Raw genomic sequence first — 17,112 nt, forward strand, 5'->3', positions numbered from 1 at the left:
CATGTGTATTTTGACAAACAATGCAATGTCACTTTAATTCAGAGTGAACCATGTGGCAAACATGGACTCAACCCGGAAACTGTCGCAGTGCCGAAATTACCATAGCTGTGACATTTATGGCTTTTTCTGTTATGGTTACAGTTTATTGCGATAGCTTCTGTTGATACCAGAATTTCCCAATTAAACACATTCTATAAAATCTTTAATATTTAAAGTGTTAGGTGCATTAATCATATACTGCAAGTGACAACTTATAAAGGATTCAAATTAAACGATTACAGTTATTTGTGGCAATAATTTAATGAATATTTTACAATCGCCATAATCGTCAAAGCCCTAAAACAGACAATTATTTGTCAGCCACGTTTCATCGTTCTCAGCTCTAGCTGTTGGAGGACTTAAAATATTCTGTTTCTCTGGAAAGGTTTTTACTACCCTTCACTTTCACTTTACAACTTTCAATTTTGCTCAACTGTCTGTACTAAAGCACACTGCATATATATATATATGATTTCCTCCCACCTTGTACAACCATGGATGGATTACCCTTGGGTGTGGGTGTGTGTGTTTGAGTGAGTGCATGGTGTCCTGTGATGGATCGTGGTGTACTGGGAGAGGCTCCGGTCTCTACAGAACTTTAATTCCTGTAATGGTAATTGCTGAGCAGTAGGAGAGCTGGTGCGTGGAAACTGACAAATGAATGAAAACTAGCAAGGTAGAAAAAGAATAATGGTTGATGTTTTACTTTGGAGCTCCTTGGTATCATGTTAAATTTCAGTTAGAAATTCAACAGGACAAATAAAACAGTAGAATTCCAATACTAATATACCAATACTAGTCATCTAAAAAAAAACAAACATTTTTTTTTTAAACAAAATGGCAAATAAAAATGCATAAATATTCTTTAATGGATTGGTCTTTATCTTGTGTCATTTCATCATGAAGAATGCTCAACTACAATATTTCAGGTGAAAGCATTTCGCCTGTGAGCTGTGCTTTAATTAGCGCCGCGCTCACCTTGAATAGCGTGACCGGGAACAAGATGCACCTACAATGCCACTCTCCCCAGGCTATTGCCTCAGCAGCACACCTCATTCGAGTCCATGTTTGAACAGATTAAGCATGAGATTTGGCTTCATTTCACATGTGAGGATTAGCTTGTAGCAAGCGCTTGAGCTGAGAAGCAAAATAGAGAGAAGGGAAGTAGAGCTTTCATCACATCTGCCAGGGTTTTGTGTTTGTGCTTGTGTGCCACTGTGTGCACTGCGGTTTGTGCTTCTGTCCATCATCATCCTCCCTGCCGCTGACCCTGTTCCATCTCTCTGTCTGCTGTGTCCCTTGCTGTCTGTGTCATGCGCGAACCTTCTGTAAGCTGAGAAGGAAGACGCTTTCTACACTCAGAAATGAATACCTTGCTGCTCCTGTGAGGTGTGAAGAATTGGACTCTCCAGGGTCTGATCTAACTGATCATGCAGTAAAATCAGCAGAGTGAAGCTCTGCAGTCACACTAACTATTAAGCTTTCAGAGTTACATATCTGTTTGACGGCTCACTGCATTTCTAGTTCCTCTGTACGATGAGGATTTTATTGATTTAACACATGGTATAAATTCTTATACATTATATATAAATTCATGGTCATTCTCATACATTATACATCTGTATAATACTATATTTTATGTTTATTATATTTTATTACATGTATGTTCATGTACCATTTTATTATTCTTTTTTTAAATTGTGTGAATTGCTAGTTGTATTTATTGTTGCACTATGCGCGCGCGTGTGTGTGTGTCTGTGTGTAGAGATAGATGTGTGTGTGTATATATATGTACGTATACATGTATGTATTTCATTTATTTTTGGAATTCAACTCAAATAGCGAAACTCGTGTATTATATAAATATATATTCATATACTTAGTAAAACTAACTTTAATCCTTACAATTTAAGACTTAATTATGCTCGCCTCCTGACATACATAGAACAATCATTTCCACATAATTTTCTGGCATTAGAACTCAGTAGCCCCTGTTTATATATTTAAAAGCAGCAACCAGGCTCAATCTCGTGTAACTCCATTTTACATTAAAGAATGTTTACTGGGTTAAATATTACTTTTATGGAATTCCACAATTACATAAAACTTGTTTGTGTGTTTATCTGATGAAGACCTGCACCAAATCATCCAGAAGCTTCTCCTTACATTTTGCTGTGTGCTGTGCTGCCATGGCTAAACATGATATGTCTGGTTCAGGAGTCATTGCCAGAGAGCAGTGGAGCCAGTGCTTAGAGACTCACTCAAGAAACAGAAAATGCAGCATAAAAGTTAACAGTGATGTGTTTGCTTAGAGAAATTGTTTGGCTCTTTCCTTCTTAAAAATTGGAATTAAACCTGGACCTGCAGGTTTCTGTGCTTTGTGCTCACTGTGTTCTCAGTGGTGACTAAACTAAACGGAGCAGGATAAGCTGAGAGTCTGCAGAGTTGATCTGGGCTTGTGGGATGTTGATTAGCTGCATGTAGTGTGCACTTGACTCATTCAGCGTGGAGTTGGCTTGCTGCTGGTGGTCGTGTGTCAGAGTGCTGGTGATTGTTGGCAGGAGGAGCAGAATGCCTTTCGGATACTGTGTCCTGGATGATACTGGTGCCAGATTAATAACTGAGCATATGCATAAAAGACAGCTGAAATAGGCTGTAATACCAACTACACAACCACCGTGGTCATAGTGCTATAAGGAAAATGGAGATGGGATGGAGGAAAGAAGGTGGGTTTCATAGGATTTGTAAAAAGTTAGTGTCTGATTTTATATCAGATCTGTGATGTAGACTCAATGCAAAGTAAGAATATGTCTGTTGTAGTAGATTCTTCCTCTATTCAGGACTCGTCTTGAACTTGTTTAAGCCTCAGTTTTTCAGTGCATGGGCACAGCCGGAGCTGTGGCACTGTGACTCATGCTGGTTATTGTCTTCTTGATGCCTCCTGAGTGAACACACTCATGTAAAAATGCATTATTCTTAACTGTTAGACTTGGATGTTGTCCAGGCCTTTGCAAGTGTCAGCCTGACACCAGCAGAAACTGGTGGTACCGAATTACTGTGGTGCCACACGCTGTGTTGAAAAGCAGCAACTGACTTGCAGAGACGTTTCTGCAGAGTTCAGTCGAGATGAGTTCATGAGTGATGAATTTTGACACGGGGCATGAGAAGCTTCATTAATTGTGAGTGCATAGGAGTTTGTTGTAACGACTAAAGCTAAAATCAGTGCTCATCTGCAGACCCTGTTTATGAAGTGTGTGCTGCACCATGATAACACATTACAGAGCACTGACTGCTCCGTAAAACAATCTTCACTTCCTCCTACACGCCTTTGTCCTGTCCTTTCTGAAGGAGCTAGTTGGCACCGCTTGCCAATGCTGCTCTCTTTCCAAGCATCAGAATTTTCTTTGTCTAATGCCACTATGTTAATCACACCTTCTTTTGTCTTTCGTGCAACATCACCTTTTTCTTCATTATTTTGCTTTCCATTGTTTGTTCCTTTATCTTTCATTTACCACATCCTGCAAAATTGGCAGTTTAAAGATAATGTTTGATAATGTAACTCTATACAGCCCTTCCCCATTTCTCTCTCACTCACTCACTCACTCACTCACTCACTCACTCACTCACTCACTCACTCACTCACACACACACACACACACACACACACACACACACACACACACACACACACACACCCTCTTTACAAGCTGAAAAGGACAGTTTAGAAGGTGACTAGTTTCTGATTCTGATAACATGCACTGATCCTACAATGTTTTACTCCCTGCATTTGTTGTTCATGTTTTATTTCCTTTTATGCTCCTTCTTCACTCCTGCTTTCTTCTGCTCTCTTCAGCTGGCACAGAGGTTGAGTGTTTAGGAAGCGCTCCAGACAGAGCGATTTGCTCTAAAAGGATCTCCCTGTCATGCTTGTCTTTCAGTACAGCATAGAAAAACCATCAGGGCCCCAAACAATATCTTCATTTAATGCACCTAAGAACCGTGAGCTTCTTTCTGGCATCAACATGATAACGAGTAAAGATGTCTCAGTATGTTCATTGTGAAGCTCTGAGACTTTAACTGGTATGGTACAGAACAGACATTAGTGCCCCAGCTGTGAGTGAGGAATTTAATAGGCTTCCTCTAAGGCTGACCTTCATAAAGCTGAGTCAGTCTGTTCACACAGTCCATAGCTGAAGGACTGGATAAAACACTGTGATGGATGTGTTTATGGGCAGATTTGTGGGAGCTTCTGCAGCAAGCTGTGCAGAGATTTTGCAGGAGTAACTCAGATCTTTGGCTTCAGGATGCGTGTCCTATCCTTTAAGACTTAAACATGCCCACAAGGCACAATTTCACTTGTTGTGTCCTTGTCCTTCATCCGAACTTCATTTGTTGTGTTTAGATCCACTTCTTCCGCGTATTCCTTGTCCAACAGTGTATGTTTTTTGGTGTTGCTAATATTCTTTAATAAAAGATTAAAAGGCACTCAATACATTTACTTGCCAGGCTACATTATGGCTTTAGTAGGATTGAATAATAACAGATGTCCTGTGTCTTTTTGGTTACTCAGACTATTTTAATGTTAATTGGCTTCTCTTGCTCAGAGCACTCAATATAGCATTTATATACATTATTGTTCTGTAGAACATGCCTCTAAATCAGCCACAATGTAAAAGCCACTGACAGGTGAATTGAATAACACGGATTATCTCGCTACAATGAGGTGGGATGTATTATGCAGCAAGTGAAAAGTTAGTTCTCAAATTCGACGTGTTGAAAGCAGGAAAAATGGGAAAGTGTAAGATGGCTAAAATCGTATGTGTATGCTATTGTGTATATATAGGCTAAGAGTATATGATATTCATTGTGCGTCTGTCTTCCTGTTTTCCTGTCCCAGGGAGTGGACAGAAGTGCTGACTTTGCTGGAAAGTTTTACAAGTTTTGCTGCGGTCTGTGTAAGCACAAGCTCACTGTAGATCTCTGGTGAAAACCAAGTTGTGAGTGTTGAGGCCGGTGTGAGATGCAGAGGGCACCAGTTTAGCTTAGGCAGGAAGAAATGATATTTGAATTTCCAAATATTAAAGGTCTTGCTGACGTTGCTTTTCTTTTTCCAGAAGCCCATTAAGTGTCAGTTATACCATAATTCTTGTGGAACTCTATAGGAACAGTCTAGATATTGGGCTGAAATTTGATATGGACCTTGTGGCTTAAATCTCTTGGTAGTGTGTAAGATTTTTCCTCATCTCAAATTTCCACAATTTATTCTTAAAGCGAAACGCCTCCGAGCGAAAGGAACGTCACGTTAATGTTCAAAACTCAGCAGTGTTGTTTAACATAGCAACTGATCTAATTACCTCATTTCAGGACTCCAATGCTTGATCACAGTTATTGATGACTTCTTTTGGTTTGTCTGCCATGGCCAGCAAAGCTGCAGGAAAACAGATATCATGTCACAGCTTGATAATTCACTTACATTTTGCTTGCATACATTGCGTCATTGTACTGCAGGAAGTTCCCGACTTTGAATAGTAAAGGAAAATTTGATCTTGTGTCCTTAGGATGGAGGACTGTAACAAATAAACGCTCGCAGGCAGATGTAATCTTGAGGCTTCTGTAACGTTCATGTATGTTTGAGACCAGCCTTATCAAACATACAAAAAAACAGAGCTTAGAAAATGCTTTTGTTATGGTGTATTCATGGCTTGGGTGTTTGTTGTGTGTAAAGATACTGTGTTGCATCAGTTTTTGATGTCGGTGACGAGGATGTCGAGTAGAAGCAGACTCGAATGTGTTATTTTAATAGAACGCATGGAGAAGGAAGACATGACAACTCATACCAGCGCTGATGCAAAACACAGCTCCACTTCATCCCTGCCTACCAGAAACACACCTACACACAAAGAGTAGCAAAAATTGCTAGATTCCCTGTGGCTAATGTTCTGCGAAGTGAGAGATAGTGTACCAAACAGTGTTAAAGCCACAGCAGGGGCCGCAGGGTAAAGAACATCTCTGATTGCAGATTCTCCAACTCTGTCATCAAAGCACTGTGTATTTCCCCTATGACCTGCTACCTAAAACGCATCAGTGCACATTACAGAAAAGCCCCACATTCAATCAGCTGCTTTAAATGTTAACTGTTGCATGAAATGAGAGAAGCTCATACGGGGCCACCTTTATCTGAGAGCGTGAAAGGATACGCCACAAGAATGCCACGGAGGCTCAAGGTCCTACGTCATCTCGTTTTGATTGTTTTTGACCCTGGTTAGGACATCTATTGTATTTGTATGTCAAACTGAGTTGAGACACTGCTTTATATTCATGAGGCTTACTAACGCCCTCTGGTATCTGTGGTTCACTAGATGATGAAGCACGCGTGGGACAGCTACAGGCAGTACGGCTGGGGACACAACGAACTCAAACCCATTGCCAAGAAAGGACATTCCACAAATATATTTGGTAAGTGAGCTACACCCGTTTCCCCATTACCTTAAAACATGCTGCACAAGAAGATTTCTTCCCTCATTTGCATGTAAATAGCTCTGTTCAAAGTGGAAAGTGATGCCTGTGCAAACCTATTAGCACACTTTTCCAGACAACCATTTCTGTGTCTAAAAATGATAAGGACATAACAAACATGCACAGTCCGAGTTTCCCTTATGCTTTTTTTCCCCCCATGTGTTGTTCAGCTCTCCAGCTGTTTTCACAGATAATGATGAGCAGGTTAAAGCTATTATGTGTGTATTTTGGAAATTATGGAAAGTGTTTGGTTTTTTTTAAACATGTTTTAAACATGGCTGCTTGTTTGCTCTGAGCAGGTCTAAGGAAGATAGTGTGAAAATGAAAATTGATGCAGAGAGTGGAGAAGAGGAGGGTGAGAATAAGTCTGAAATGAATGTGTTGTAGTCCTCACAGCTCACTTTCATAATTAATGAGCCTCTTTGTTAATCTCGTTCTCTCTGGAATTCCTCCATGTGGAAGAGGTGTGTGTGTGTGTTTATATCAAGGATAGAAATAAAAGCTTTAGTGAGATATTAAAGGTGGGGTATCCGTTGTAGGAGAAACGATTCAGAATACTGCGTTGGGCCGCTAAACAAAACAAAAACAAAACTAACGTGTAGCCAAGAAAGGGGCGTGTCTAGTCAGTATGGGCGGAGAGAGTGTTCAGTGCGCATGTGTGACATTAGCAGAAAGCGGTTTTAACATTGACATGGAGGATAAAAACAAAGAAAGAAAGCGAAGAAAGGCTTATGATAAGGCAAGAAGTAAGACTAACAGAATACGGCTTTCTATCAATTAAAGTGCAGAATATTAAATCAATCAATACACTTACTTGCGTTACTGCAAGTCTTTGTTCCTGAAACATGCGTACACACTCCAAGTCTTCTGTTTCCATGTTATCGGCAGCAACGTTACGACCTCTGTCTCTAACATTAGCTCTGCCTCGGGTTCTAGGTGTTGACAGTCTCCTTCTACGTGAAACGGAGCTAAACCTTTCACAGTACAACATGCAGTACTACAAAAATGCATTTGTATTACCATAGTATTACTCATTGAGTTCATTTATTGATAAAAATATACCCTCGGTCAGCTGCCCCAACAGGTTCCGCCATAATACTTGCCTGGTTTATACTTGGGTTATACTTGTCTGGTGTATGTGTGGGCAGAGCTATCAAAACAGGGGTGGGACCCATTTGTGTTAGGGGCGTATTTGTTTTGATGATTTCAAATGTCAACATTGGCTTTCAAACAACGGAGACCCCACCTTTAATCAAATTTATAAACTATAAACTAAAAGTACATCAAACATTGCCTGTTTATTACTGGGGTTAAGAGGGGGTTAGATATAGGTGTAGACATAGAATTGATTAGCTACAGAAAATATTATGGAAATAGAAGGCAATCCTTACCAGAATAGTACAACAAATGTGTGTGAAAGGTAGCCAGTAACATCTCGGTCAAAATGTATAAATAGATGTATATCCTTCTAGGAAATGGCAGTAAAACCTATAATTGTCCTGATATAATCCAAGAAATACCCAAAATATATATCTCTATGTCTGTGTTTATTCACATGTATTGCATGCTTATGAAAAAAATCGCAAATTCGTAGTGTTATTGAAGCAAAGAGATTTCACAGCATGGGTCTGATACGCTTGTCGGGATGAGGCCTCAGCTTAGAGAGGAGTAACTAAAAAAAACGAGTGGGTTGCTTTTTAAAGCATCAGTGAAAGCAGTTTTTAGCGCTTTCATAAAAAAGAAAAAAGTGATGTGTATAACTCAGTGTGAGTGCTACAGACAGTTCAAGGGCACAGCTGAGGTGAGGAATCATCCTTGTGTTTATATGAATTTCTACCCCGTAAATGACTCCCAGGGGGTTGAACTGTGCCTGGCAGAAAGAAATCCATGTGACCTGTAGCCGCTCCAGGTTGGTGGAGTACTGCTGTGCTGTACGTGCAGTGTTGAGTGACTGTTAGTGGTTTGTTTACTGGTGACGTGCTCTCATGGGAGCCTGCAGTCACATTTCTTCGATTTGCTCACTCCACAAATGCACAGCTATATTTCAAAACACAGTAGTATATATTGTCTGACTTCCTGCACCCCCCTCTAGCTCTCTCTTTCCCGAACGCCATGTTTGTTTGATTAATGCAAGTTGTGGGCTGTGTGTCAGCTTCTGTTGTAATGTGCATCTGATGAATTATTATATCTCATTAAAGTTTCGAGATGTATTGTGATATTTCTCTTCCTTTTCGTTTTTATTAATACTAGGACCCACAGCTGCCTGTATTAACTCTGCTCAATGCTTTTCGAAAAAAAGTGGAGAATCTGCTTACAGATGAGAGTGTAAGCACATTAATGTTTTTCTTGCCCTGCATAGTAAAGCATCCTGCATGGAGCAAGCTTCTGCGTTACTTTTAAGTTGTACTGAAGTGGAAGGGCTGTGTGGTTATTTATGAACTTTGTGCATGGAATAAAATTGGAATGGAAAGCCTGATAGGCATAAGGAGCTTCTCTGAGTGAAAGATAGTTGATTGATGGTGTTGCGAAGAGCTGCATATCACCGGCAGTGAGCAAAGGCCTATGTGACTATGAAAATATATTGCAAAGAGAGACCGAGAGAAGAGCAAGCGGAATGACAATAAGGGATCAGAAAGTAAAAAGAAAAGGTCAGGACAGTGAAGTGGACGAGGTAACTGGAGAATGAGGAAAGGCTCAGACAACGTCTCTTCCTGTAACCCCTTCCACAATTTCATTTGCTTCATTCAGCTTTAATATCCTGGAACTCATTTGCATAATTCCTATTCATCCCCTTAGGAGTCTTCACGAAATCTCCAATTACTCATGCTTTTCTTTGCTACTTGTGAAATTGCGTTCCCTAGGTGGTTAATATTTTCCTAATGAGCCGTGTGATTTCTCTTGTTCATTCTGTCTGACTGTAGACAACACGGGTGTATAGGCAGTGCTTCACACCACAGAAATGTCTGTCTGTGTGTCTGTCTGTGTCTGTCTCTCTGTTTGTGTGTGTGTATCTGTCTGTCTGTGTGTATCTGTCTGTCTGTGTGTATATGTCTGTCTGTGTGTATATGTCTGTCTGTGTGTATATGTCTGTCTGTGTGTATATGTCTGTCTGTGTGTGTCTGTCTGTCTGTGTGTGTCTGTCTGTCTGTGTGTGTCTGTCTGTGTGTGTCTGTCTGTGCGTGTCTGTCTGTGCGTGTCTGTCTGTGCGTGTCTGTCTGTGCGTGTCTGTCTGTGCGTGTCTGTCTGTGCGTGTCTGTCTGTGCGTGTCTGTCTGTGCGTGTCTGTCTGTCTGTGTGTGTCTGTCTGTGTGTGTCTGTCTGTCTGTCTGTGTGTCTCTGTCTCTGTGTGTCTCTGTCTCTGTGTGTCTCTGTCTCTGTGTGTCTCTGTCTCTGTGTGTCTCTGTCTCTGTGTGTGTCTGTCTCTGTGTGTCTCTGTATGTGTCTGTCTGTCTGTCTGTCTGTCTGTGTGTCTCTGTCTCTGTGTGTCTCTGTCTCTGTGTGTCTCTGTCTCTGTGTGTATCTGTATGTGTCTGTCTGTCTGTCTGTGTGTGTTAATTCTGAAACGACGGCTTAGATGTGAAACCGACTTTTTTGTCCTGAGCTTCATGTTGCAGCACAGAGAAACAGAACTGGTAGATCCCAGAAATGGTGGGATTTGACAAGTTAGATATCTTGAAATTGTTATGCACGTTGGAATTTGGCTGCATTCCAGACCAGTAACATGTAAAGTTTTGTGGGTTTTTATTTTTTTGCTGTAGTGGATTTTTTTTTACTAGACTAATTATGCTATTACTGTAATTAAGGCAAAAGCCTCATGGAGGGAAAATTGGCTTTCAGTTTTACTGTGAAATAATTTCAGTTAAACAGAATAGACTGTTAAGAGTATTTTGAAGGGCCATAGACTAAGGGTGCTCATTTTTTTTAGGCATGATTATTAATTCTGTTGATTAACATCAAACACACTGGCTTTGAAAGTAAAACAGGGTGATTGTAATAAAGAAGAGAAATTATTCATGTGTCTGCAATAATAGGTAATAATATTTATTATACCGCTCAAACTAAAAGCATGGAAATAAATACAGCGAGATAAAGAAAAGGTAAAGAAACATAAGCATGTGATGAGTGCAGTTCCTACAAAGTGATAGAGATTTATGAAGAATGAATACATGAATCCCTCATTATTGCTTAGCACATCATTCTGTCCTGTACTCATTATGAGGTGTCACCTCTATACGTAGGAAGGGAATGGAGATCAGATCATTTGAATGTCAGCGCACATTATGCTATAAGGCTGACTTTAAGACAGCCTAGTATGAACAAAGTCATTTAATTGGGGATCCAATAACAAAAGCACTCATTCCTCACTCAGTTCTCTTTAGGATAATATGGCAGACAGTGTAACTGATCAGAATTGAAGTAGCTTGTGAAAGCCTCTAATGTGAAAGTCTGTTTTCATAGTGTTTGTCTTCAAATTTTTATTATAAACAAATAGTATATATATATATATATATATATATATATATAAACAAATAGTAATATTTCGACAGCTTAGATAGACAGATAGTCTGCGATTTTTTTTAAATAGACTTTTAAAAAGAGGCCGGATATTTGAGACCATTTTGTCTCAAAAATATGTCTAGCCTGAAGCACAGACAGTAATGGGGCTGCAGCAGTTGGCCGTGTTGTGCTGTGAGAGTGGTTATGCCCAGTGGAACATCTCATGTCTCCAGGGAAGATGGCGTGAACTGTAGTGTTTCATGGTGTTTATGAATAAAACAGCATGTGATTCTTTTGGAAACATTATCAAATGTTTGCTTTTGTACCATTAGCAAAGCAAAAACTTAGCAGGTTATAAAATGGAGAACCTCATTGGTCAGGAGGTGCAGAGCTGCCATATTGCATTCTCAGTAAGTGCAGTTGTGGTCTCTAGATAATATCCTGCTCTTCAAAATGAGCCCACACAACCCAATTTGCCAGCCTATTTTATCTCTCCTGAGGAGTGTGTGCGCGAGCGAGTGTGCGCTTGTGCAAGAATGAGTGTGTGTGTGAGCCCTGAAATGTAGTGGATTATTTATCTGTTGCTCTATTTTTAAATTTGGTTTTGGCATATAATCAGATCTGAGAGCAGCAGAAAGGGAATGCTCCGTCGACCGAGCTTCATCTTCTCTTTTTTTTGACCCTCTTTTCCTGTTCCATTCACATCAAATTTTAAACAGGGGGTCGGTGTCAAATTTGGGCAGGAAATCGCATGTATTTTTGACTCCTCAGGCCATTACAAATGCACTCAAAGCCTCTGAGGTTCTGATGCCAGGGATTCAGCTCTGCACAAAGAAAGAGAGAGGAGAAAGATGGATGATGGAGAGAGAAGCATAGTGAGGAGATGAGAGAAAGTGTTGATCCCAAACCATGTGTGTGGGTTTGGTGGTTAATGGTCCTTACTCATTTCTGTGTCCTGTCCTGCCCCTCAGTCCTGCCCCAAAACTTCTTTCACCTTTGTGTCCAGTTCTGTCCCTCACTGTCTTGTCCTGTCCCTTACTGTTCTTTCCTTTCCCTTGCTGTCTTGTCTTGTCTCTTACTGTTTTGTCCTGTCCCTCACTGTCGTGTCTTGTCCCTCACTGTCGTGTCTTGTCCTGTCCTCAACTGCCATGCCCTGTCCCTCTCTGCTCTGTCCTGTCCCTCACTGTCTTGTCTTGTCCCTTACTGTCGTGTCTTGTCCTTTCCTTAACTGCCCTGCCCTATCCCTCCCTGCCCTGTCCTGTCCCTCACAGTCTTGTTCTGTTTCTCTCTGTTCTGTCTTGTCCCTGACTGTCTTGTCATTTCCCTGTTCCGTTCCTCATTGTTCTGTATTCTCCTATCCCTCACTGTCCTGTCTGGCCTCCACCATGCTTTTTTTTTTGTCTCATCCTGTCCCTTAATCCTGCCCCCAACATCCCTTATTGTCCTGTTCTGTCCAGACCCTTAGTCTTGCCTGCAGCACCCCATTCCCCAGTCCTATCAGAGTTATTAATTTTGTTCCTCAGTGTACCTTCCTTTAGCCCTCACTATTCTCTCACGTCCCTCAGTGTTCTGTTCCTCGGTGTCCCTTGTACCATAATTAATGAAAGTGCTGCACCTCAGTACTTTATCAAAATGCCAAGCAAATACATCAGAGTGCCATAGCTCAGTAAAAACTGTGTTCTCAAGACACTTGCACTTGTTTGGAAGCAAGTTTGGATGACAGCATGCAGGGAATGAAGAAGAAAGGCAAATGACAATGGAGGGGAATTGGCCCAATATGGCTGAGGTCACATTTGGGCTCCATAAACTGCAGTTAGCTCATATAACCTTTTTTAAAATCTTCTTGCCGGTTTAAGAAGTGTGTTGGCTGAAACAAAGCCAAGTGAGTTGTCTCTGAATTCTTTTTTTCTTTGTTCATGTGTTGTTTTATTTTGAATGAATGGTATCTAGAGTGTAAAATGGAGTAATGACTAATATATTCACACAACAATGTTGATACATAATACAGTGTATTTAAGAGGTTTACATCTTAAATTATTCTATTCTGTCCATTCCTTCAACTCTCCCTCCCATAAAGTGCACACACACACACTCACATATACACATTCTTACATTTGAGATTTGGGGTTTACACTTGAGTAGGTTTGCAATTTTCTCTTGAATAGATAAGTAATGGCTTAGGCTGAATGAAAAGGTCTTAAAATACATGGAGTGAAATGCAGCTAAAAACATTTTCAATCTGACTCTGTAAATGACCTTAAAGAGTTCACTGCACATTAGAATGCATGATTGACAGATCATGACCATGATGTTCAGTTACCTGTGGTTAGTATTAATAACCTGTTGTGCAGATGTGTAAATACTGTACATACCTATGCATATATCAGAGTGATTACTTTAAAAAAAAAAATTGTGAGAGAAAATGTAGTTGAGTGTCCATGGCACTGAAGCTTGAAATTAATGTTGGGTTTTCATTTCAAGGCTGTCCGAAAAGTTAACTGGCTTTGAGAAAAGTGCACATACCTATCTGCAGAACGGCTCCAGTCCTTACGATTTCCAAGATGTAATAACCCAAAATGCATGCATTTTAAAGAGCTTCATTTTCACAAGCTGGATTGACGTAATCATGTTCTTTTTGGAGCCTCATCATCCTGCCTCCTTAGACAAAGTGCGTGCCACTCAGCCACTAGCTATTTCTATGAAGTACTGTTCGAAGAGCCTTTCATTTTCTCGTACATCGCTCGAGTGTTTTGCCTTCTGCCCTAGAGCTGATTTGTGTGAACCAAAGATCGCAGAGGAATTTGTGAGAATAAATTGGATGTCTTAAGCTACATGCTAAGGAAACCCACTATGCAGTTAGCATGCCTGGATGTAGCTCTACATGTAGTTTGAATGCTTGTGCTGACCTTTTATTTATCAGTGGTTTTGAACTTTTTTCCTGTCTTTTGTCATTTTAAACTTTAATGCCAAGATGTCAGAGTAACCTTTTTTCACTACATTGAATAAATACCTGCTTGTTTACTGATGGGTCTTTTAGTCTGTGACCTAGTGAACCAGTATTGGGATATATTTACTGCTAGAGACTTCAGAACACTTCTGAAAGTGGATCACTGGATAAGGAAGTCTAAAGCCATCGCCAAGTTTTGAGTGACACAAATATGATTTTTTTTTACAAAGTCTGCTGCTTCAGTGAATGTCATGAAAATGAACTTGATCCTATAAAGACCAGCTGACATCATGTCAGTGATTCTCTTGGATGTAAGAATGTTGACGAGGACAAAGCTGGAGATCACTCTGTCATGCTGGTTATGTTAGAATAACAGACCAGAAGCTTTAAAAGAAGGGTGGTGCTGGAAATCATTGTTCTTTCTCTGTTAACCATGTTTACCTGCAAGGAAACACTTCATTCATCATCATGCTTTGCACTTAAAGGGATTCACAGGTAAGGATATTACTGCTAGTAAGATTGCACCCAAATTAACCATTATTCAGATCATTAATAACTTTAATGATAGAGGTTCAATTGTTGTGAAGAAGGCTTCAGGGTGCCCAAGAAAGTCCAGTAAGTGCCAGGACCGTCTCATAAAGTTGATTCAGCTGTGCGATCGGGGCGCTACCAGGAATGGCAGTGCAACTGTGAGTGCAACTACAGACTTAATGTTTGCATTTTTTCCCTCCTTTTTTCCACCTTGTGGTACCAACACTCGATCAGTGAAGAACAGCATCATGTTGTGTAATCTAGAGTAATAGATTTTCAGGCATGCATGAGATACTCTTTACCTTAATGCTTCTTCTATGGCCTCGAGTGACGATAACGTCTGTGATGTGGAGCATGGTGCGTCAGAATCTGGTGCATGCAGATACAATGGCAATGACTGTTATTAATATTCTTAAGCAGCCTCTTAGACACTCTCTCTCTCTCTCTCTCTCTCTCTCTGTCTCTCTCCCTCTCTCTCTCTCTCTCTCAGTATGGCAGTGAGGGAGATCAGGTGTTTTGGTTTGCACATAAGTCACACTCCTGCTTTTCACATTTGTTTGTCAAATCATTTTTTCCATCTATGCTACAAGCTTCCATTGACATAACAAGCATATAGAGGTAGCTAATTAATGCTAACCTCATAAAATAGAATTAGTTTAGGCTCTTTTAGAGAAAAGCTGTAAACACCATACTGCTTACAGGCACACACACACACACACACACACCCACAGACACTGCATAAGTGCTACAGATACAGGGACTGTTGATACTCCCTAAATACCCATGCTGAATTTGAATTTGAAACAAACAGGTTTTGTTTATTAAAATTAGGAGAATGCATTAAGATAACACACACTTGAGCTAGAGAGACTAAAACGTAACATAAAGTAAAATGAGAAGAGATTATATTCAGTTATGACCTGCCTGAATGTCAGAGGTGTGTAACAGCATGTGCTGGGTGCTGTTGGGCATAACAGAAGGGTTTGCAGATTTGAGAGGCTGCTGGGTATTTTTAGAGTGATTTAGAGTCTCTGTCAATAATGATAATAACACTGCAGTTCCCACATAATGAGAGAGAGAGAGTTAGAGAGAGAGAGCTGCCTCTTTCGACAGCTAACGTTGCTGAAAAATTTAGGGTTACAGCAGCATGACGCTGCTAGTCATCTGCTGGGGTTTTAGGTCTTCAGCTTGGAATTGTAGCACTGTCTAGAGAAATAATGCCTGTCCCTGCATATCTCAAGCAATTTAGCATTACCGTAAAAGCCTATTTTAATTATGAACTCTTATGTTTCCCAGAACGAATATGCCGGAATAACACACTAAAAATGAGTTAAATGTTCATAGAAAATGTGCTTTTGATGTGTACTATCTATAAAAGGACATATTTGCTTTACGAAAAAATTGTTAATGTTGCTACGTATCTGAAATACGACATTAAGTAATTTAAAATGGGAATATATGACAAGCTGTGCCCTGCGATGGGTTGGCACGCCGTCCAGGGTGTATCCTGCCTTGATGCCCAATGACGCCTGAGGCTCCCTGTGACCCGAGGTAGTTCGGATAAGCGCTAGAAAATGAGTTGAATATATGACAAGCATGCATTGTAAAATGTTTTTAATATATTTTTAATTAGGAGCTGCAGAGAGCTTTGTAGTGTAGAGACTGTTTCATTCACCATCTTTAGCACTGACCACTAACAGATGGCAAAGTAAAGTTAATCCAAGTTTTTAGCAAGCTTGTTCGATGTCTAGACTTTCACTCTAGTGTTCATTATTTTAGTTTTTGTTTGTTTCTATATTTATTTCTGTTCAGGGCCTGTGTGACTCAGGATTGACAGCTTGTTAGTGTCTCTGACAGGAAACCTACCAAATCAAAACTTGCTTGTAAAGCTACAGGAATACACTGAATGGCCAAATTGCATTGGTGATGGAATACAATATTAATACAAAATGTAGAAGTAACATGGACTCTGTCTTTACTGCATGTAAGCGATTCTGTAAATAGAGTCTGCTTGCTATGGGTCTATTGTAGCATTATTAATACTAATAAAAACTGTAGATGATGCACCAGTGCAAGTTAGATGAATAACAGTAAAGAAATCTAGCCATCGAACGTAGTGTAAATGTGTTTGTGTATTTATACCTAATCACATCATTTACAGCAATGAAGCTAAGAGAAAGTATAAAGTCTGGTTAGAATAGTACTTTGGTCAAAAACTGTGGTCAAACTGAGGAGGAGAAAGAGCTCAGTACTGTTCTGCTGACAGCCGTACACTATTTAATCCCAGTCTAGTTTAGTGTGAAATAGAGGAGTGAAGGGTGACATAGCTGTAGTTAGTGGCCGATGTCTCAGTCGTGCTTGGTGTAGTGTTGTGTAGTAGTGTTGTACCACCTCAGGCAACACATTTGAGCAAACCTTATCATGATCATATTTACATGTTCACTTTTATAGAGTAACTATTAAAGGAAAACAACTACTTCTCAATATTATCATTAATATGATTAATCTGTTTTGAGAACTTGATCCCCAACTACACCCTATAGCCTTTTGACCATCAGTGTTGGGTAGAAATTGTGGTATGTA

At 40.1% G+C, this 17,112-nt stretch overlaps 1 protein-coding gene across 2 annotated transcripts in view; it reads left to right on the forward strand.

Moving 5' to 3' along the window:
• Positions 1-17,112, forward strand: part of man1a2 (mannosidase, alpha, class 1A, member 2) — a 59,882-nt gene that overhangs the window by 23,545 nt on the left and 19,225 nt on the right. For both annotated transcript variants that reach the window (XM_060876157.1, XM_060876158.1), the window contains one exon: positions 6,399-6,495. In XM_060876157.1, the coding sequence (XP_060732140.1) occupies positions 6,399-6,495 (97 nt within the window). The remainder of the gene's footprint in view (positions 1-6,398; positions 6,496-17,112) is intronic.

This window comes from Tachysurus vachellii, chromosome 8, assembly GCF_030014155.1.
Source record: "Tachysurus vachellii isolate PV-2020 chromosome 8, HZAU_Pvac_v1, whole genome shotgun sequence".
NCBI classification, from domain to species: domain Eukaryota; kingdom Metazoa; phylum Chordata; class Actinopteri; order Siluriformes; family Bagridae; genus Tachysurus; species Tachysurus vachellii.